The sequence below is a fragment of the Parasteatoda tepidariorum genome, chromosome 4 (genome assembly GCF_982258835.1).
Source record: "Parasteatoda tepidariorum strain Cologne lab strain chromosome 4, Ptep-v5.0, whole genome shotgun sequence".
Lineage (NCBI taxonomy): Eukaryota > Metazoa > Arthropoda > Arachnida > Araneae > Theridiidae > Parasteatoda > Parasteatoda tepidariorum.
The window spans coordinates 381736-405801 of record NC_141758.1 but is presented as its reverse complement, the minus strand read 5'-3'; the positions used below and the strand labels follow the sequence as shown (position 1 = coordinate 405801).

The following is a 24066-nucleotide window of genomic DNA, read 5'->3' as shown; positions in this document are numbered from 1 at the left end:
ATTTAGCTCAGCTATAATGTGTTTTTTCTTGGACAAAGTCATTATTTGCTCTCTAAAACACTGGTCGACAATAACAAAATCAATATAAATTCAAAATAAATATTTGTTTACGCTATTAACGCATGCGCAATGAGAGATAATGTCTGCGTTGGACCAACTGCTCACGCTGAGCTAACAAAAAAGTATTTTTTTGGCGTCAGTTCTACGTCAACTTTCCGCTGACGCCCAGATAAGGCGCTAGTTCTAAGAAACCAGGCCTTGAGCTAACAAACCAGTATTTTGTTGGCGTCAGCGGGACGTTGACGTCACGCCGACGCCCAGATAAGGCGCTTGTCCTAAGAAACCAGACCTTAAGCGATAAAGATTAAAACGGTGGAGCGATCGACCAATCAAATGTCTCTATTTATTAAAAAATCGGTCAGCCAAGCAACAGCTGGCTGCTGGAGGTGCGCTATATTTTGGGCAGGACTAAAGGTTAAAAGGAAAGCAAAAAGGCCTCTATTTATCCTTATCCTGCTGGTGTTTTCGTTGTTCGTTCCTTTTATTCGTTGGTTCCTTTCAATCCATTTGAACGGAGAGGATTGAGTTGCAGTTCGTATATTATATCAATCCTTCTTGACGATAATACGCTTTCTATTTTATCAGCTAGATCTAGTTAATAATTATCCAATAACGCACGGAGCTGCAAAACACTAATCGCCGTGTGGTTTATATCTGCTATTATTTCTCATTTATAATTAACATTTATTTCTTATTTGAAATAAAACTAAATTTTACTTGTAATTATTTTTCAAGCATCTTTGAAAAATGACATCTATTTGTCGAATATCCAGATACAGCTCTTTATTGTTTAATGCTATAGAAAATAAGGTGAATAAATGAATTCTTATCATCTTAGGAAAAGTTAATAATCTGAAAATTAATTATATTCGGTAATGATGATTTTCATGTCCTTGACGGCCGTAATGTTAATGCAGGCTTAACAAAAATCTTTTTTAATTCAGTATAAACTGATAAAGATTTTATTTGTGATTTATCGTGAGTTTACTTATGTACTGTTACTGTAGTAATAACTATAAGAAATTCTTACCTTTTTACTATTAGTTATTACCCATAATTATCCTTTGATAAAATGTAACTTCCACGTATCGATTATCAATACGCAGCTTTGATTTTTAGTGCTGTGAAAAATTAGGTGAACATGTTTGAACTATTTCATCTTAGTATTTTTCCTGATTATGATTTTCATATCCTCAACAGTTATAAACAATGCTGCAATTTTTTACAACCCATTGAATGTTTCCTCTAACTGATGTGTGTTTAACAAATGACACATTTTTCTATGATATTATCCAAAAATTTGCTTGAAGTCCTGAGACTTCTGTATTGCTATTACAGTGTTTATGATTTTTTCCCCCCCAAATGTAGTTGCCAATAAGTATCATTCCTGTTCGCCATCTAAATTTGCAAGAGTACCAAAGTAAACAGCTGATGTATGATAATGGAATAACTGTCCAGAAGTTCAGGATTGCCTCCAGCATAAATGATGCAAAGGAAATATCAAAGACTTTCAGTATGTACAATTATAACAAAAAATTATATTTGTTTTGTTTAATAAAAATTGTTTTGAGAACTTCAGATTTCTTATTTTTTTAAAACTATGTTTGATTTGTTATGAGTTTGAGTTTAAGTAATAAATTTTATTATTGTGATGAATTTGTTGCTTCTAAATAAGTTGTCATAATTAAATTATAACTAAAAGTAGCATATTATGTACCTTATTATTGTTTTATTTATTAGTTATTATTTTTTAATTTCGGCAGCAAACTTTATAGGTTTTTTCTTTCTTAACTTGAATACAACAGAAAATAAAAAAAATTCTAAGATTTTAGAAATAAACAAATTACTCAAGAAAAGTAAGGAAAAACTGAAGATCATACTAAAAATAGATTAGAATTTTTTAATAGAAAGAATACTGTTTACCTATTTGAAATCTGACATCAAAATAGACTCTCCCTTCCCCTGTGCTCCTTTTTTGTTAACTTCATTTAAGCTGATGAACCAAAGGTAGAAAGGAAAAATTGTTTTTAATACCCAAATTTTTTTATTACTGCCTATTTCTATTCTTTAATAACATTTATTTGCCAAGTGAATAAAAAATTTTGTACATTTATTGGCATAAGATCATTTCTGAATTAAAATTCTAGTTGAAAGTTTTTTATTGCTTGTGTTTCATTGATATTCATTATTATGGATATTGTTTTATTTTTCTGCAATGTATCAGTAATATGAGTCTTTGAAGAAATATTTAAATATGTACGAATCAAAATACCATAAAATTACACTCTTTATAATAAAAATTTAACACATACTGCTTATAATAAAAATATATGAATAATAAATTAATTAAGAAAATGTTATGAATGTAAACAACTCAAAATTAGTGAATGTGGATGAGTTAAACAATTTATTTATTCTATTAAAACTGAATCAATTATCTAAGAAAGAGGTATAGGAGAAAATATGTGAGCCTTGGCAAATGAGGTATTTTTTAAATTTCAAGATATTTAGTTATTGTCTCATTTATAACATATCTATAGATAAAACCCCACAATTTGATTGTGTCAGTTGCCTATCTACGGCATTTATATGAAAAATATAATGAACATAAATCATCTTTTTGAAAAAATTTAACCTATGAATATTTTTTTTTAGAAGTGAATGAATTTGTAATCAAGGCACAAATTCTGGCTGGTGGCAGAGGAAAAGGAGAATTTTCTAGTGGTCTTAAAGGTGGTGTCCAACTAACAAAAAAGTAAGTATCCAGAGTTCTAAAGATTTAAAAAGGGCGAAGTGATTCCTCTCTAAAAAGGACATTTAGAAAGGACACTCACTTAACTCTGTAAAAATTTATCAAAATGTGTAATTTTATGTAATAACTGAATTTTGTCCCCATAATGCTTTTTTATGGGGAATTTTCAAAAAATAATTCTCTCTCTTATCAAAATAAGAGAAAAATTTGTAGTTCATAAAAGCAATTAAAGGCTCACTAAAATATAATCTCTGTGCATATATATATATATATATATGTATATATATATAATTAATAAATAAATACAAGAAAACACTAAGAAAGTTAAGAAAAACAATAAGTATCATTTATTGCGCTTAAGCTGCAAGTAAACAGCACTCATTAGATAAGTTCAAAATGAAGAACAAAACAAAGAAAAATAATAGACATATGAATAAAAGGGGGGTGGGAAATAATAAGTAAAAAAATAACAAACAACATTTTATTGAAAAAAAAATGAAATGTTAATTAAAAAATCGGAAAAAAAGCCGTAAGAAAAAGATATAATCTTTTCTTCAGCCCACACGATTATATCCGCAAAACAGAGTGCTTTCTAATATTGTATCAATAAAGCCAAAGCAAAATATAATAATAATAGTGTGAGGAGCACTCAAAAAAAATTTTTATAAAATAACTACAAATAAAATAGATCATAAAAAGTAAAAATAACATGTAAAAACAGATAATAAAATAAAATAAAAAGAAAAAACATTAAAAAGGGGGACTATAAAGCGATTAGCAAAATCATAACAACTTACATGGATGGATATTTATCAAGAATGATTTAAAAATGTTTTCGCAGAAAGATTGCCAGATTACAAAATATGAAAACAAAAGCGCAAATTGAGTGTAACAAGAGGGTTTTAAAGTGTCGTTCTTACTGCACTGCTGAAGTGATTTGTTATTCTGAGTTTTGATTTGTTAGTTACCAAGGATGGGCCCGAAATGGGTGTGCGCAAGGTAATATTATACTGGATAATTTTAAAATTGATCATAAATAAAGAGAAACATAAATTGCCTGCTTTGCAAATAATTTTAGCCGCGGATTTGCACCATATGGATTAGCACATAGAAAAATTATTTAAATATTTATTATTTTATATATTTATTTAAATATGTAAAATTATTTTTTTTCTCTGGTAATTCCCTAGCAGGAATGTTGGGAATTGGCGCAGATTTATCTAGCCATGTAAATATAAGAAAAAGACACATATTTTTGGTGCGCTTGATATTTAAACGGAGGTTCTGAAAGGGAGATTGTTGCAAGGATATTCTTATCTTAATGAAACGTCATTCAATTGATAAAATTTGGAGATTTTGATTCGCTGAAAAGATAGCACCACTCTGATGCTGGGAAGTTGTGGGGACTATCTTAATGCCTACTTTAGGGGTGCACAACCTACGGCCCGCGGGCCAAATGCGGCCCTTCGACTACTGAAGTGCGGCCCGCGAGAGCTCCTAAACACAATAAAAATTTTTTAAAAAATTACAATTTTTAATCGCACTTTTAAGTCATCACGTTTTGACACAATCAATTTTAACAGATTCTTTAGTAAATGTATGTTTAACGCGCTTTCTTTAAGCCGATTTTATACAGTGTAACGTCCCATATCCGGACGTCCCTTTTCCGGAAGGGTCAATTTCCCGGACACTTTTTAACAATCAAAATAAACAAACATTTCTTCATCTTCCCCACTCTCTTAAAAAAAAAAAAGTTTTTTGACAGGTTTTTTCCTTTCTTAGCTTCTAGTGATCTATGCATTAAACCCATAAATCAACAGAAAAGAGAACAGAAGATCTACCAAGACCGTTAGTAACGCTCCTCCTCTGGAATGCAGGAAAGGGGGGGGGGATTTGTTTTCAAAAGAGCACAATTGAGTCCCCTCCCCCCTTCTTTCCTGTGCAGCTGGCTAGTAAAAGAGGCATTTCCTGGAACCTTTTTGATAAAGTGTTAAGGAAAGAAGTACTGTGAAAAAGGGTAAACACAGCAAACGTTAAAGTGAAGGGGGAATCCCCTTTAGTCACACAAGAAAAAATAAAGAGAACCCAATCAGCATGCCACGCCTTTATGCTTGATTGATAGCCAATGACAGGAGAGAAAATAAGAACTTGTCACTTCCCCCCCTTCAACTTGAATGACAAGTAAGAAGGAAATGAATTTTGCTTCTTCACCTACCCACCTTAATGAATGAATGACGGGAATTTCCCCTTCTTGCTTGAAACGTTCTAGTTCAAAATGGCGGAGAGAGCAATTAATATTTTCATAACTGTAAATTTTTTTAGTTTCCTATATTTATTTTTATAATAGCAATAATTATTTTTTTTTTAAATATTTTGTTTTTGATTGATTAGATATCATTCTAATACTAAAACATTATTGCCCGAAAAATAATGTTATTTAATTTCTGCTTCTTAGATTCAGATCATTTTAATCTCTGTTTACCTTGGGGGTCTATTATACGGAAAAATCGATTATCCGGACTTCGGAAAGTCCCGCCGATTCCGGATACGCGACTTTCCGCTGTAGTAAATATAAATGATTTTTTTTAAACAGTTATTTCCGCTTTTCTACGTGATTTCAAAAATCCCGAATTTTTATTACGACACGAGTTTCAAATCGCAAATTTAAATAATCACTTTTCTTGCACTTTATTTGTGATGATTTCATCTTAAATCTAAGTGATTTTTTATCGTTTTTTTGCAATTCTTTCTTTTTTTCGGCAGTTATTGCTATGCATTCCCACGTATTATAAAAAATTCCAATTCTATTATGACATGCAAATTTTAAATCATGCATTTGACACGCTTTATTCGTGCTGAGTTCAGCATAAATATATGTTTCCCCACTTATTTCTATTCTTTTCCACATGATTTTGACTATCCCGTTATTTAACTATGATGTTATTACGACACGCTATTGTTAATAGCGCAATTAAATAATCTTTTTTTGATACGGTATTTCGGTACAGTTTCATCGTAAATCCTAGTTATTTTTCCTTCGTTTTTATTTCCGCAACGAATATGATTTGGTCGAATGTGGTAATGAATTGTGATTTGGTCAAAAACCAAATATTCGGCAAAAAAAGAAGAAAAAATCGACTGAACACAGTACAATTGGGGCCAAATAGCAAAATCTTTTACTGCTACTGAGCACTGAATCTAAAATTTTAATGCTCAGAATAATATTTCCTGGAAAAACGTATTCATAAATTAACTCTAAAAAGAACATTTTTGCCATTCAAGGCGAATCAAGAGCGTTTTTGAAAATGTCGAAAAGCGAAACAGAGAACATAAAAATCAATCTTAATTTTTGAAAAAAAATTTTAAAGCTGAACATCTCAGTTTTTCAATTACCAGAAAAAGCCAAGAAAAATGAATTAAGTCATCAGAAATGCTATTAAAAATTACTGCGTTATAGTGAAAACGTCTAAAAAAAGTTTTTTTTTATTTAAAGAAAATAAAAAGATAGAAAAAACATTCTTAATTTTTAAAATTAAGAACTTATGCTGAGAATCTCAATTTAAATTTTTCTCATTGCCATAATTTTAGAAGAAAAAAAATTGCTATAAAATAAACTTTATTAGTAACTTTATTTTTAAAAAAAATGCTGAGTCATAATAAAAATGCCTAAAAAACAGAAGAAACAAATTTTTCTTAGTTCCTGAAACAAAACTTTAATACTGAAAATCACACTTTTCTATGTTACTGGTTATTTATATTACAGTACAGGGTAAGAGTGATAATAAATTAATACTATGAGACGTTATGTTAAAATGCTGGGTTATAATAAAAGCAGCAAAAAATGGAAAAAAAATCCTTCTCAAAGTATCGAAAAAATTGTCTGATTATAATTTTTTAAAAAAAAGTAATATTTATAAAAATTCAAAAATAAAAAAAACTTAAAAAAATACATTTCTAAAAAATATTCTGCCGAATATTTGACTGATCATTCAACCAACTGAATTTTTCACAGAATGGCCAAATACTCGTTACATCCCTCCCTAATTTAAATGCAATGTTATTTCAACTTGAGAAATTCATAAAATGGCGGAAAACGTGAATTTTTAAACTGCTCACTGTTTGTAGTTTAGATTTAAATTTTTTGTTGCTTAAGTGATATTTTTCGATAAAAAAAAAAAAGGAAAATGTTTACGATATAAAAAATCTAATAATTAATAAAATAAAATAACAAAGTACATTACAAAATAAGCATTGAATTTTATTATGAACTATCACAGTTTTGCTTTTATTTTAGGCTTTTGTTTAAAACCTATAAATTTTCTTCAATTAAAATATTTAATTTGAATTTATAATACTTAAATATGACTAAACTTTTTCCTATTTTCATTCTGTGGGCATTGCAGTTTTTTTTTTTTTTATTTATTAGAATTTAATTCTAAAATGAATTTTTGTATTGCATGATATGATAAAAAAAAAACATTTCTTTTCTTCAATGTTTATTTATTTTGATAAATCTATTGTTCATATAATAAAAATAGCAAGTTTATTTTTGTAAAAAAAAAAGTATAAGTTTTTTTATTTTTGAATGAATTCTAATAATGGAACACTACTAAGTTATTGATATTACTAAACTAAAAGACAGTAATTAACCTCAATTCCAATCAACAACAAATAAATCCACTTGGTTTTTTAAATTTCAATATTTTAATATGCCATTATGACATACTGCCAATTCCAAGTCATGTATTTTGGTTAGTAATCATTTCTCAATTGGTGATGATTCCACCGTGAATCCGCCTAGCTTTAAAGATAGTTTTTCAGTAAGCATTAAAATGGATTTTTACTTGGTTTTTAAAATTTCAATTTTTTAATACAATATTTTGTTTGGGAAACTTTGAATCCTGCATTTCAAATATTGACAAATCACCAGCATTTCCGCCTGGATTTACGATTGCATTTCTACAAATGTTTATAGTTTTTTTATGCTTCATTATCATACACAGGAAATTTCGTATTTCGCAATCGTGGAATTACTTTTTGATGCACTCGATTTGTTTACTGTCCATCTGGTTTTTTTTTATTGCATTTTTCATAAGTTGGAACTTAAGCATAGTTTTTAAAATTTTGATTTCATTTTTAATATGATATTATTATGATCCGCATGTTCTAAATCGAGCTTTGAAATAATGATTTTATAACGTGCTTTAATCATCTTATTTCATCTCGAATTCGCAAATGTTCAAAATGTGACGTTTTTGTACTTTCTGAAATTGAGAACGTGATTCGTGGCGGTAATAAGCATTGTGTCCGAGAGGTGAAAAAAAAAGTACACAATTATTTTTGCGCTGTAGTGAAATGTCGAATTTTTTTTTCTTGATATCCAATTTTTTTCTCCAGATTATAATAGAAATCTGATTAATATCGAGGGAAAAAGAATCGGAAGTCAGATAAAAATCATGAAGATGAAAAAAAGCGGAGGATTCTTATCCCTTCATACTAATTTTTAACAGGTTACATATGTAAAAAAAAAAAAAAAAAAAAACATTCAAAACGGAAAAAGGTTTTGTTTCTTTTGAATGGTAAAAAGTTATCTGCAAAAAGGATCCTTCCTGTAAACAGGCATCTAATATGCAACTTTGTACTGTTTATATATATTATAGAATTCTAATAAAAAAAAACTAGTGCTAACACAATAAAAGTGTAAAAAAATGAGTTATATAAATTTGAATTAAATATTTTTATTAAAGAAAATTTATAGTGTTAAAAGAAAAACCAAAAATTGAAACAAAGTCATTATAGTACAAAATAAGATTCAATATTTATTTGTTATCCTTCTGATATTTTTTTATTTCTTGAAATGAATTATAAGAGGTTTTACGAATTTTAATTAAGAAATGTTAGTATTCTTTTAATTTTGTCCTAAAATAATCGCCTAAGCTTAAAAGAAATTTAAATTAAAACAAATTACAAACATCAGTAGTTAAAAAACTCGATGATTTGAAAATAACTTTGATATACCATAAAATCTGCACAATGTTATGAATTAGATGTGTGATTTAAAACTCACGATTCGCAATATTGTAATAAATGTATTGGAATTTTCAAAGCCATATGCGAATAAATAATAATAAATGACAAAATACAATCGAAACGTCACTTGGATGTATGATGAAATCTGCAAAATTATAGCGAGTCAAAATTTAAAATTCGCGTATTGTAATATTGTATTACAAATATTACGTCTTTTAAAACTATATGAAATTTCGTAGCAATTATCATTGAAAATGCGATCAAGAAGCAACATAGATTTACAATAGAATTGAGCACATTAAAAAGTGATGATTCCAATGTGCGCTTAAAAATTTTTGACATAAGTTTTTTTTCCAAAAAAAAAAGCTCTTGCAGGTCGTAGGTTGTGCCCCCTTCATTCAATAAATATTGCTTAAATAATGATTTTTTTTTTTCAAAATGGAACATGAATAAAAAGGCAGTGTTTTTAAGGAATGGCCACTTATTTTTACAAAATGGGCGTATTTATTGAGATCAAAAGGCAAGGAGGGTGAACCGCCGTTCAAAAAACGCTTAGGGCGCTGTGTATCTATTGTTTATTTTATATCTTTTTCTCTTATATGAATTCTTGAGGCTTTTTTTTATAAAAAAAAAAAACTAATCTACATTACTATATCTAGAAAAAAAAGTGATTGCGCTGTTATCTAAAGCATATCTATTTTACTTGTAGCCCAGAAGATGTTCCGGCATTTGTCGAGAAGATGTTAGGGCATAAGCTTGTCACTAAACAAACTCCAAAATCTGGTGTAACTGTAAACAAGGTAAAATATCAATAGACATATGCTCTTGTTTTGAAGCTTATTTTTGAGATAATGTTTCATATTTGTATGCATGGAAATATTATATAATTAAAAAAAATGGCTGTGCAATTCAAATCAACTGTTAAACTGGCATATACTAAAGATTAGGTAGATGGTATTTTAAAATGTTACTCACTGAAATTGGATTATTTCATGAATGACCTCATTCAAAAATGTTAGATGTTTCTGTTGTGGGAAGTGATGAACATGTGATAACAATATTTTAATTATATGAAACACTTATTTACATAGATAAATAGTAATCTTGCCAACGACCCAATTGAATTAGAATTTTTTTAAATTCTTTTTATAAATTATGGTTGTGAGAAGAAGGAAATAGAATATGATTTCAAATTTAAGTTTAAACTATTCATAGAAGTAATTTTCACATGTGTAATGAAATGTTGAAAAAAAATTAGCAAAAAGTTATGCAGAAATTAAGGATTAAAAGTGAAGAGTTTGTTATAAACAAACATTTCTATATTTTAGTTTTTATGATGCTTAATAATACATATTTTATCAAGGGTGATTGACCAGAAATATATTGCTTATTTATTTACCTAAACTTTGTTATTATCCTTTCCTTTACTAACCTTATTCTTTGGTTTTTATGCTTTCTATGAGTTTGGACTTGTGTCAATGTGTGAATAGGATAATTCTAATAAATATTTGTTTTTAGTAGCATTGAAATGTATGTGAATCTAATCTTAATGTATATAACTTGAATGAAATATCTATAAATCAAAGTTTGCGAATGGATATGTTGCATATATTTAGAGCTTGATTTTAAAAAGAGCATATACAAAGCTAAATTAAGGCATGTTAGTTAGTACTCAAGTGAGGGAAGCAATCTCGAATTTCGAAACTAGCGAGTGCAATGGTCTCCCTCAGTCATGAGATATTATTCTATAAAACTGCCGGTTGAAATACCACTTTTTTAATGTATTATGGGGATTCTCCTAAAACAATATTCTTCATCAATTACATCTTTTCACTCTTCTTGTATCTGAAATTTTAACTTTTCAAATAATGGGTTTGTTGAAGTCAGCTTATTTTTCTAATAGTACGAATATTATAAAGTTTGAGTTAAAGTTTTTTCAGATTTCCTAATGTGTAATGAAAGTCTCGTACGCCAAAATGTCTCAGTCCAAAAAAAATATATTCTCCAGGGATATAAGGTTTAAAAAAATGTGTTTTTTAATTTAAAAAAAATAATAACAATGATTTAAGTCTATTTTCATGCAATAATGTATTCTTATTATCAAATTGGGGTTCTTCACGACTGGTCCTTAACATACTTGTTGAATGACATCTAATCAACTAATGGAGTATAGTAAAGTAAATGTTGATAAAAAATAAAGACTTGATTAAAATCAGCTGATGCTATTTTCTTTGATACAAGAAACTTTTTAGCGAATATATTTCCAATTTAAACTAAAATAATGTTGGTCTACGGATGTTTCTATGAAACATTATTTGCTCGTAATCATTACATCATCATTAGCAAATTATTAGCTCATAAACATTATGTGTGTTCATCATGGGTGCAAGTCTTCCATCCTTCGAAAAAGTCCGCGGACGGAAGTAAGACGGAAACAAGACTGACTCAGAGACGGAAATCAGAATTTTTTTTTTTCTGTCCTTAAAAATATTTTTTAGATCTACGTTATTGGTCTACTTTCTTATGTCCTGTTGTTATTTTATCAAAAGACAGATGAATAAATATTTTTTGTACAGTATTTAAACTTGATGTATTATGGTAAAGCTTTCTTAGATAGTTTGCATATGTCGAGGGGGTATTGTGTACGTTAGGTATTTCAGTCAAAAAATTTTCAGTCTTGGCCTTTTTTCCAACTTGCACCCATGGTGTTCATTAAAGCAGTATAAATGTTAAGCTTTCCTATGCAGAGCTGGTGAAAAAAGAAATTTTTTTTTAATTCTCTTGCCTATAATGTCACTATACTATATATATGTAAAAAAAGGATTTTTTTTTTTTTTTTTTTTTTTGAAAAATAGAAAAGATGTGTTGATTGTTGAAAAGTGTCCCATAAATAAACACATCCACATATCCGTCCCCAGAACATAAGGCATTTATCTAACTCTGTAAAAGGCTTCTGTGTTCTTCTTTGTTGTTCATTTACTACAACCTTTGCTCAATCACTTTTTTTTCAACTGACTTAAAATGCTAGTGTACTACACATATGTTTGAAATTATTTTAGAAATAAAGTAGGTTTTGCCATGATTGCGATTCCAGATGGGCAAAATACCAAGCACTTAAATGTTCAAGATGTTAGTTTTGTATATAACCTTATTTTTTCTAGAAAAAGTACCCCATCCTAATGAAAACAAAAGTTTACAACAGTCAAGATTGAAAAAAAAGTGAAAAGCTTCAGAATAAAAGTAGTTTTTAATTTTAATTCTTACTTAATTAGTTTTTTTTCCAACTATTTAATACTAAAATTCCCAATTTTCTATATTATCATATTTATAGCTTAACCATTTAAATGCTAAATCAAGAAAAGGGAAACCGAACAACTTGAAATTTGTTAAATTCACTATTAAAGAGTCTAAAGACAAGAAAATTAAATTGTTTAGAGTGCAGTTTTAACTTTGTTCCATTTTTGAAACATTGGCATTTAGCAGGAGCGTTTTTTACTGAAGGTGGTTACGATTGCATCAGCTGTGTTCCAGTACATAACTTCGGTCAGAATAACAAAATGGTAACCACTTAGAAGGCCATGGAAATATCATTTTTGAAAATCTCTACATAATTTTAAAATTTTTTAAAGCATAAAATGATTATATATTGGCAAGATATTCTATGTACTCTCCAGGAACAGTTTTTAAAATATGCCGAAAAGTGCACAATTAGTGAGTTTTTTTCCCCTTCTTTTTCGATTTTTTAACCAGGTAATTGTATAATTGGTGAATAATAAGTTATTTATTCACTTTTTCCTTTTTTTATTTGTACTTAATTCTTGGATTTAATTTTCCACTTCTCCAATATTACTTTTGGAAACAATATTCTAGAGAAATAGAACAGAATAACAGGCTCCAAGTTATTTTTATTGATGTTATCCCTATCAATTAAAGCTTTTAGTTCACCAGATTTTAGCTGACAAATATCTAAAACTTCCAAATCTGAATAAGAAAATGTTTCTAACAAGGCGATTGTTTGTTGTGTATCATTATGCACCTCTTAGACATGGTGCTAAGAGCACACAAAAGTTTTAAATATATAGACTAATACAGTACAGAACCCGTTATCCGGAAATCAGAAAACCGGAAAACCAAAAAACCGGAACGGAATTCGATAAATTTTCTCGCCATTTTCAAAAAAAAAAAAATTTCCTCATAAGATTTTACGATTTTTCTTTCTTTTTTTAAAGATGTTTACCTTACCATCATTTTGGAAATAATCATTAGCGTATTACTTCATTGTTTTTTCTTATTTTTAAGATTATTTAAAAAAATTTCTTTTTTTAGTTGGGTTTAACAATAAAAAAACGGCAGATTCAGAAAACCGGAAAAATCAGTTATCCGGAATAGCGATGGTCCCGACTGTTCCGGATAATCGGTTCCCTACTGTAAAACTATTTAACTCTCTCAGTTACAAAAAATTTATCTCAGAAGAAAAGCTATTATAATCAAAAATCTGCCATTGTTGGGAACATTGAAAACCCCCTCTTAAGTTAAACTCTATCATTGTCAAATAATACAGAATATAGCAACTCTCTGAAAGAAAATTACTTTTCTATAGTTAGAATTTCAACAAAAGAGAAAAATACTTAATTTTTGTTACTTTCTAAGTCTTTTGTCTCTATCATTTTGTTACCAGCCACCAACAAATTCATGTCAAAAGAAGTTGAACATTATGCCATCAATTATTTATATTGGATAAATGTCATTATGCCAATTGAATGAAATGAACGCAGCATTACACAATAAACCACTTGAATCCTAAAAATAGAACACTTAAAATGCCAATTTTCCAAAATGGACCATTTAGTTTTAAACAAATGTTTTGATTTTAAAATTTTAAATTTGATGCCTAACAAAGGCTTATACTATTCCTTTAAAAACTCGGAAATTATATTATTTATATATCAGGGTGCGTAGCGTTTGTAAAAAGTACTTAAAGGTGCTTTTTTGGGGATTTCGTTTTTAAAAGCTTTTAAAGGTGCTTTTTTCAGCTGGCGTTTTTAAAAAATGCTTTTTTTCCGAAATTTTTTTTTGCTCTTCAGTGATATCTGGTGAATCCCATGCATTTCACGAAAAATGGGGAGTTGCCTACGTAATCATTCACGCGGACTTCATGTCGTACCCACGTTATGACTTGCGCATGCGCGCACACTTGAAACCGAAACCCGAGTGCTCCAATTCGGATAGAGAATATCCGATCCTTATGAAATGCTTTTCTTTTTAATTTATTTTAATTTTGTTCTTGTTTATTTTATTTTATTTCTAACATTTTTTTGACGTAGGTGGTAAGGGTACTTTTGTTCTGAGTTCAGGGTCAAGTTGAATTTTCACTCGGTGATGTGGGAAAGTACTGATTGATTGTTTTGATTTACTTTTTTTTTTTTAACGCTAAAACTGTTTATAAAAAGTTTTTGTTTTTCAATAATATCATTGATTGAATATGAATTTTTTGAGTGCTTAAAATTTTTTGTAAAGTGCTTGAAAAGTTTTTAAAAAGTGCTTGAAAAGTTTTTAAAAAGTGCTTATTTTTGATTCAAAGATTTGGCTACGCACCCTGTATATATATATATATACAGTAAAACCTCATTAAGTCGTCACTCCGCTTAAGTCGTCGTTTTCCTATGGTCCCGACTAAGCCTCATAGACAATAATGTAAAATAACCCTCTTTTACCTGTCATCGAATTTAATTCTAATCCGGATAACTCGTCACCCCAAAAAATGGCAAACCAGCTTTTTCCGCTCTTTTGTATACCATTCTGTTATCTTTTCAGGCCCACCCCTTTCACTTTAAGTATCTCGGGGAATTTCTGACCACCAAGGAAGTTCGCTCTACAGCTTTTAGCATTTCTTTCCTTTTAGGGGATTTGGATTCTGGGAATTTTGCATGCCAATCGTTCAAAGTTCTCACTTCTTGCTCCGACTCAGTCGAGTGTAGACATTTTTCTTTATTGTACGCACTTCAGTGGGACTTCATTTCATAGCGAGTAAGCCCTGCTATAAGGGCCATTTTTTTTCCTTACAAAATTGTGATTTGATTACGTTTCTCCGGGAAAGAAAAAAAACGTACCTTGTTATCTCTTAAAGAAAAAAAGAACTTAATTGGACTTTTTGAAGAGTCAAATGTTTCGAAAACAGCTTTTGCCAAAGAACACAATATTCCGAGAACTACTTTATGTGATATTCTATCATCAAACCAAGCCATTGAAGAAGCAGACTGCAAAGACAATAGAAAGAGAACGAGGAAATCAAAGTTTGACAAGATTGAGGAGCTTTTAGTTCGATGGTTAAAGCATGCAAAATCGCAAAATGTGCCTATTTCTTCAGTCATTCTTAAAGAAAAAGCGATGGAAATTGCTAAGGAATTGAACATAGAAGATTTCCATTGCAGCAATGGTTGGCTGGAGCGTTTCAAAGACAGAAATTGTCTTTCTTTTAAAACGCTTTGTGGGGGAGCGGCAGCTGTTGATGGTGATGCTATTGAAAATTAGAGGAATAGTGTTCTCAAGGACATTTTATCCAGGTTTGATGCCTCGAATGTTTTTAATCTAGATGAAACGGGAAATATGAATGGAAATGAAAAGCTTAAACCACTAGTGATAGGCAAGAGCAAAAGGCCACGCTGTTTTAAAAACGTTAAATCTCTGCCAGTTGAATGTGAAACAAATTCAAATGCATGGATGACTACAACGATTTGGGAACGGCGTATCCGTAAATTGGATTCCCAGTTTTCGTGCCAAACGAGAAGATTTGCCCTTATTGTCGATAATTGCACAGCCCATGGTCAGCCCGAAAGCTTAAAAGCTATTGAAATCGTTTTCCTTCCTCCAAATGTTACTGCACTTCTTCAGCCATTAGATCAAGGGTAATTCGGGACTTCAAAAGAAAGTACAAAAAAATGCTAGTAAAGGACCTGATAAAAGCGTTAGATAAAAATTAAAAGTTTGAAGTTTGTGTTTTAGACGCGATCAATTATGTGCATAGAAGTTGGAGCTCAGTTTCATTGCAAACTGTTTTTAATTGCTTCAGACACGCGGGATTTGCAGCCAATGCAGAATATGAAGATATCTTCAATGAAGAAGTCGACCCCGAGCCCTTAGAAAATTTGCTGCAACTTGTTAATGAAAAAGGTTGCAGTGTCAATGACGTAAATGCATTAGTTGATATTGACAATGACATCGCTATTTGTTCACAAACGACTGTAAAAGATTTAACTTCAGAATTTTTAGATGAAAAACAACACAGTTCCAGCGAGGATAGGGATGATGAGAATTCAGGTAGAATTCCGCCTAGCAAGACTGAAACATTAGAAGCCTTAGAGAAAGTTAGACAATATTTAACATCAATTGAAGGCACAACAGAGGAAAAATTCAAGGCGCTGATGATATTGGAATATTGGAAAAGAAGGTTAATAGCAATCAACAATTCCTGCATCAATCCACTATGTTAAGCTATTTTAACACTCAGAAATAAAAGAAAAAGTTGTAACTATACAAAAGTATTTGTATTCCTTTTCTATACATTTATTTGCATGTGTATTACATTCTAAAAATCTAATTTTTCTCAACGAATCCTACTGCAGTCCATTAAAAATCGTCAATGTTTTCTTAAAGAAATTTCTAACTCCGCTTAAGTCGTCGAAAATGTTCGGTCCCTTGAGTGACGATTTAACGAGGTTTTACTGTATATATATATAAAATTCTAAAATAATATAATATATATAATATAATTTCTAAAATTCATAAAGAAAATCAAATAACAATAGAAATAGAACGGAGTTAATTGCTAAAAATACTTCATAATGCAAATCTTAACCATATAAAAATAATAATATTCTAATTTTAATTGCTCATTAAATTCCAACTTTAAGATCCAAGTTTCATTTTAGATCATAAGACATATAAACGTTTCATAAAAATTTCAAAAGAAGTGTTTTATTAGAACTGATGCTTATGAGAAAAAACTGTAATTGTCTTTAAAAACATTAAAAATAAATAATCAACTATGTAATAGCTGCATAAAATAACACTGAAAATACAAAGAGGTTGGAAAAATGTATTCAATTTCTTAATTTAATAGTTTTAATGAAATAATTATTTCAAAAACATTAATAAAAGCTATATAACATTCATATACATAAAGAAAGAAACAGAAATTGCAAAGTAGTTGAGAAACTGAAAGAAAAAATATTGTTTCTAATTTATTATTCTTATGTTAATAATTGCTGTTTTTAATTCTTTTGTGTCAAAAAATCTCAATTTTCATAATACTGTTTTTTTGAGTGAAGGGGGTAAAAAGAGCCATTTCAGAAATGCTAAAAAAAAATCTTAAGTTTATATCAGAATCACTCTTATAGAAAAACAATAATAGATAAAAGGGGGGGGAAGGAATAAAAAACTGAATAATAGAACCCATGAATATTTCTAATCTCGTTTTTAAAGTTATTCTTATGAAGTATGTGATTGTACAACAATGAGTTTATTGTAAAGGCACAGATTAATATCTTTAATATGTGTAAATCAAAAAATATTAAGCACAATTATTATAATCTTGCCTTTTTTATTTTAAGGAAATCAAAATTCATATCTCCATCCTATTTCTAATGCATGTACAAACAATTAATATGAAAAGCATTTTTTTACGTAAACATTTTCCTCGATAGACTTTTGATATCTTAAGAATAAAATTTAAAAAATTCTGATTTCAGGTAATGATTGGAGAGGCTGTTGATATTGCAAGAGAAACCTATTTGGCAATTCTGATGGATCGTGAGAGTGGTGGCCCTGTCATTGTGGCCAGTCCTGCAGGTGGGATGGACATTGAGGATGTGGCCCACAAAACACCTCATCTCATTTATAAGGTTTATTCAGTTTAAATACGTTCAATGTCTTCACTCCCACAATGTTTGTTCATTTTTTTTTTGTATAATATTTCATGCATATTTTTTGGATGCTACTGAAATTATCTTTATAATGAAGTTTTTTTTTAAAGAAAATTATTCAGTCGGATATTAAAATCTGGATGCATGTAAATTTTTTCAAAAGTGATGTAAATTTAATGAAGTCCTTAAATTTGTAGTCATTGTATGATTGTGATTCAAGGGTTTGTTTTAATACTGTATTTTTGGGTGTATGAGTCAACTTTTTGAACCTGCAAATTAAGTACAATGAACTTTGTGGGGGCATATACTTGTACCTCAGTTCTCTTCCCCCCCCCTCATTCAAACTTTCATATTTATTATAAAAAATGTATCTTATCTATAAAATGAGTACAATTAGAGCATTAATAATAATTTTTAAAAAAAAATCATATAATGTGTATTTAGAAAAAGTCTTCAATAAAAAAGGTAACAATATGCAAAAAAAGAAAAAGTACAAGAATAGAAACACAGCTATGTTTTTAATTTAAACTCTTCAAACAGATCAAGAATTTATCATAATCAGAACATCTTTAATAGACAGTGAAATAGCAAAAATGAACCTGAGGGTGTTTGATATTATTTTAGGTATACATTTTGCCTTATAATAAAAAGTGGAGCTAAAACATCTTCAACAGATTTCTTTAAATTAAGTTTTTATCTTTGAAAAGTTGAATTTTATATTTGGTTAGTAATGTATTATTATTATTTTTTTTTTTTTTTGGTGAGTTCTGGTGTTGGTTGAATCATTGAAAACCTAGAATTAATTATGATGGGTTTAAAAATAGGGATTCAGCTTATAAACCCAATTGACGTATACACCCAAAAATATTTAAGTTTTTATTGCTTTTGACACAGTTATTTGGTACTATCAATTAATCTTACTCAGCCAAACGTGAATTTAATTTATAATTTAGAGAGAAACTTTTTTAATTGTTGGTGTAATTTTTTTCTGTATCTGTAGGAACCCATTGACATCGTGAAAGGAATTACTGATGAGCAAGCTAAAAGCATTGCTCAGAAATTGAATTTTGAAGATGAATTACTTCAACAGGTATATTTAAATTGTTCGATCAATCAGATGTAAAATCACTTAAATTTTAATTGTCTTAGGTTTGAAATCTTCTTGATGTCATTTCATTATTATTTTTATTAAATATTTTTTTTCCTGCTTTCTAGAATACTTTCTAAAATGTTCGACTGAGAAATTCTTTAGACTTCAAATATTTTTTTTAAACAATCACAATGCCAATTATAAACAATTTATTTCCCTAAAATATTGGAAATTATATTTTAGGGGAATATTTCTCAATATTTTGAATTACGTTTTCAGTTATTTGTAATAAAAGAATTATGGTAACATTTTTAGTTTGACCAATGACAATCTTTCAATAATTTTTTTTTTTTTTTAAACCTCTGTCAATAGTGTTGTGGAACATCAATAACTTGAAACAGTATAGAAAATAAAAAATTAAAAAAATCTTTGAATGTTCAACTATAAAAAAATTGAATTATTCATTTATTTATTTTTTACTAGATTGTGCAAATTATTATAAAAGCAAATATCAGACATTTTCTTTAAGGGAAAAAATTATTTTGCAGAATACTGATTTTATTAATATGTTTAAAATGTGTATATATATATTTATTTTAATTCTAACTTCTAACAATTAAATAAAAAAGTTACTTATGGTGAAAAATATTGAAAGAACTTTTAATTTTTTTTTTTTTGTTACGCTTTTTTGATTCACTAAAACCTTTAATAATATTTCATCTTTTTACAAAAATTACTTATAAAGTTTGATGGCAAAGCGAATACTAAGATAATTTTACGATTAAGTTTCTGTTGAAAATTATTGTTATTTTTTTAGTGTGTTCTTAGGTAGTGGCTATTTTAATTTCACAAAGATATTTTAATTATTTGATTTTTAGAAAAGTGTACTTATAACTGGAAATTTAAGATAAATGAAGAGTTAACAAAAATCAAATTGTATATGATCCGGTCATAGAAGATTAGCTGTGTTTGCATAAGTGCGATTGCAACTTTTTTCAAGATTAAATAGACGCTAAATAAAAAAAAAGGTAAAATGCTGATTTAAAGCGTTCATTAAAGCTTTGAAAAGCTATTGTCATTTGATAAATTTGTTCTTACATTTGACTAAACTCAGCAGCAAATAACTTGTGATTTTAGAAAAAAAGAGGGAGGGAGAGCGATTATATTTATATTATCATTAATCAATCTACGATTCGCAATAAAAACTTTCTATAATTTTCTAAAGTAATGTAGCAGTTATCATTTTTTTAAAATCCAAATTCCTATTTGTTTGTTAATTTCTATGATTTTTAGGGTTTGGTTTTTTATATCCAAAATTCTTTTTTGAAGTGTCAACCATCAAAACATGATTAGAATATTAAATGCCGAGGATAATAGTCACTAAACCAAAATGCACGCACAGTGACCACAAAAAAAATGCAAGATTATGTCTGCTGAGGGCCAGAATTAACTTCATATAAATGAGAAACTAAAACACTTAGGATTTATTTCTTCATATTTTTATTTGTATATTGTTTTAAAGAACATTTTTTTAGTAATGGTCGTTATTTTGCCTCTGGAATATTTTCTTAAAATTAGGATATCTACCCTACTGGATTAGTCAAAGAAGTTTTTTATTTTTCTTTAGAAAGTCTCAGGGCTAGGCGTGAGTCACTTTTCTCACTTAATGTCTTAAAAAATAGTAACTTTTATTCACGTTTTTAAGGCTTAGTTACTTATCTCACTTTTTTTTAAATTTTAATTTCACAATTCCCCCCCCCCCTCCCCTATTTCAATCAAAAGAAAGATTTCACATTTCCCTAAACCCGTGATATTACAATCCTCTTGCTCTAGTAAAGAAGGACTATGGGTGGGGCATAGAAGAGGATTGAATAACTGAAGAAAGATAGACAATTTCTACTTTCAAATGATATGCAAGAGAGCCATTGACTGTATCGAGGAATGAAAGTTTTGTTTTCTTATCTGCTGTGGAGCTGCAGAACGTGAAATTTTGCGTATTTCTCCTTGAATTGAGTTTTCTTTTCCTGTAGGGTTCATATGTACCTTAAATGTGCTTCATAGAGCATAATTTTGCATCATAGAAATTACACACTTTTAAGTTCCAGGGATGAGATTTTTCCACTTTGTAGCGGATATTCTCCTTTTTCGCTTTTTTTTATCTCAAACTTCAGCCTTTTTATCAAAAACTCGAATTTTCTAAAAGTTGTTTTTTTATTATTTTTTTTTAATAAATATTCCACTTTTTCTGAAAATTCAGCAGTTGAAATAAAATAATTATATTAATTTCGATTTGATGTATAGATATAATATATCGAAAGATATCTAGAAAATTCAAACTACGTAGCTGCCAATCCTTTCGCATATCTACTTATTTTAGCTTTTACGCGCAGAAAATAAAGATTTTTCTCATTTTTACCCATCTGCAAGATAGCTCGTATTTTCGTAATCCAGACGTTGCTGCATTTTAATATCAATTATCGATTTTCGTATTTACCTGATTTAAAAGTTTCACATAGTGTTAAAACCAATTTGGACCATTTGCCTGTTCTGCATCTGCGTAGTTCAGACGTTAAACTCACTCGACTGCGAATCGGTCACACCCGGTTAACACATCTACATTTGCTGTTCGGAGAACCTCCCCCTGAATGCAGTACCTGTAACGTTCCTCTCACAATTCATCATATTTTAATAACGTGTCCATGTTTTAATCAACATCGTTTAAAGTTATTTGGTAGTTCCATTTTATGCATTCAAGATTTGTTGGATGACATTCACCATCCTAACATTTTTGCATTTTTGCTTGTCGTTGGCATTTTTAACAGCATATAAAAGTCTTAACACATCTACTGTTTTATACACTCTTGTAAATATCTTACCACATTTGTACATTTTACTCACTTCGTGCGTTTTATACTGTATTCATACTTTTTATCTGATTTTAATTAGATTATCTTGTCTTAATCACCCACTAGTACTATTTTATCAATTACAATTGTGTTAGAATTAAATTTTGTATGCACTTAGGTTTTTAAATGGATTCACCGTATTGTTTGGCGCAGCATGTCCTCATCTGGACCTTGCGCCACTAAACCCTACATTCAATTCAATTTAAAAGTTTCGCATTGCGATTCTTATTCACGTTCAATATCGTTCATTGCGATTCTTATTTACGAGATTTAAAAATCCAATATGGCGATTTGTATTGAGGCATTTTTAAAATTCTGTGCAACGATTCGTATTCACACGAGTTTATCCAATGTCATGATTCGTTTTTGGGGTTGTAATATCCAACATCTATTTTTGTCTTTAGACTATGGATTCGTATTCACAACATTTAGAAATTATTCATTGTAATTCGTATTTACGTTATCTGAAAATTACACATCATGATTTGTATTTTCACATTTTCTAAATCCAATATCGAGTTTCATTCACATGATTTCAATATCGTGATTTATATTCACACGATTTTAAAATCCAAGATCCTTTAGCGCGATTCTTGTAGAAAGTAAGTTTTCTTCTTGAATTAGTTACTATAAATGTGGCAGTTTTTCTATTGACGATTATTGCTATACATAGGCATTACAACATCAGCGAAACTGGGTGAGAATATGTTACTGATATGTGTGCCATAAATCTTTTAAGATTTACTCTCGTGAAAATTCAGCTTTTTTGCCTTTTGGCCAATTTCATCCCTGAAGTTCTTATTTTACATTAAAAGTGATTAAAAGGTTTTCTTCAAAAGTAAAAACGTAAATAAAATGTTTATTTTTATTACCCATTGGCAAAATGGGTGTTGTTTTGGGTTTGATGTCGTGCACACCTTATTTGGACGTTATCATATTCTTCAACTGTGTTCAAGAGTACTAGTAAACAGTGTGCATGCGTTGTAACTGCATGCCTTGCAATAGCGACTGCTACTCTTTGGTGTTTTTATTTTTATGTCAGTTCTTAAGAATTTTTTCACTCCTTTCTATGAGTGAATGTAGTTCTTCCTATGTAGTTTTTCGAATTGTGTAGTTTTTTATACAATGTTGTGACACACAAATTTTAAATTGTGGAATTTCAAATTGATTCACCATAAATTTACTTGGTTTTATAATCATTTTATCAGTCAAATGATTGACAAAGGTCCACTAGCTTTTTTTCCTCCCATGGTTTTTTAAATCTCCATATTTTAATTAATATGATATTTATTATCTGGCATGTATTTTAGTAACAGCTATTTGTTAATTATTTATTCCAAAATCGTTCTCGGACATATTTGATTTCCTCGTGATTTCTTATAGTTTTATTTCCAGTGTTTACCTTCACTCAGGCGAATTTTTATAATTTTTTCAGCCCTTTCCTTGTGGTTTTTTAATACGATGTTATTACTTGCCTTTTTTACCTTAAAGTTAACTTTTTTTACACACTCGATTACATTGTAAATTAATGTTTTCTGACAGTTTTTGCATTCATTTAACTTCATATTAATACAGTATTATATTTTTGATTATTGCGATGTTTTAACAACAATTTATTAATGATTTATTCAAAAATCACTTTTAACGGTTCTATCGTGATTTTTCAACCGTATTTATTTTTTTAAATTTTATCTTTTTAACAATGTTAATACATATGCAAGTTACGAATTTAACCTCTTTAGGACAAAGGTCATATGTATCAAGTTTCACACACATTTCCAATTTTTATGCTTTTAATAAGATATTATTTTTTATTTCATTAGTCACTTTTTGCCACCTTCATTTTGCACCATTTCTATTGTAAAAGTACTTTTTTTTGTTGCAATTATAGTTATTTAACGTTTTTTTCCAGTTCACATTGTATTTAAAAATACATTGTTTTTTTACTCCTGAAGAGAAACACATCTCAATCAACATGTATTGACTTTATAGCAACAATATTTTTGTTGTATACTTTCACTGTTTCTTTAATGCAATTCTTTAAGCCATAGCAACTAAAGTTAAACATGCAACTTTTTTTTTTTTTTTTTTTTTTTTTTTTAAGTTAGGAAAAAATGAGAAAATATTTATTATGTAATTTTTTTAAAAAAAAATTTCAATAGCAGTAAATGAATGCAATAAACAGCTACAACAATAAATATATCCAAACAAATTTTTTTCCTTTAAGTTTTTCATTTTTAAGGTTATTAGGATGTTGCCTGAATATTAACAATGTTTTTAATGAAGTCACTATTTATCACTTTTTAA

At 28.9% G+C, this 24066-nt stretch overlaps 1 protein-coding gene across 5 annotated transcripts in view; it reads left to right on the top strand.

Annotated features, from left to right (window-relative positions):
* The first annotated feature begins 424 nt into the window (after window positions 1–424).
* Window positions 425–24066, top strand: part of ScsbetaG (Succinyl-coenzyme A synthetase beta subunit, GDP-forming) — a 42134-nt gene continuing 18492 nt past the window's right edge. The window contains exons 1-7 of one of the 5 annotated variants that reach the window (XM_087160490.1): window positions 476–591; window positions 796–870; window positions 1429–1573; window positions 2716–2815; window positions 9552–9642; window positions 17590–17742; window positions 18764–18853. In XM_087160490.1, coding sequence (XP_087016616.1) covers window positions 808–870; window positions 1429–1573; window positions 2716–2815; window positions 9552–9642; window positions 17590–17742; window positions 18764–18853 — 642 coding nt within the window. In that variant the 5' untranslated portion in view covers window positions 476–591; window positions 796–807. Of the gene's footprint in view, window positions 713–795; window positions 871–1428; window positions 1574–2715; window positions 2816–9551; window positions 9643–17589; window positions 17743–18763; window positions 18854–24066 lie in introns of all 5 variants that reach the window. The other 4 variants (XM_087160489.1, XM_087160488.1, XM_087160487.1 and 1 more) reach the window with 4 other exon arrangements.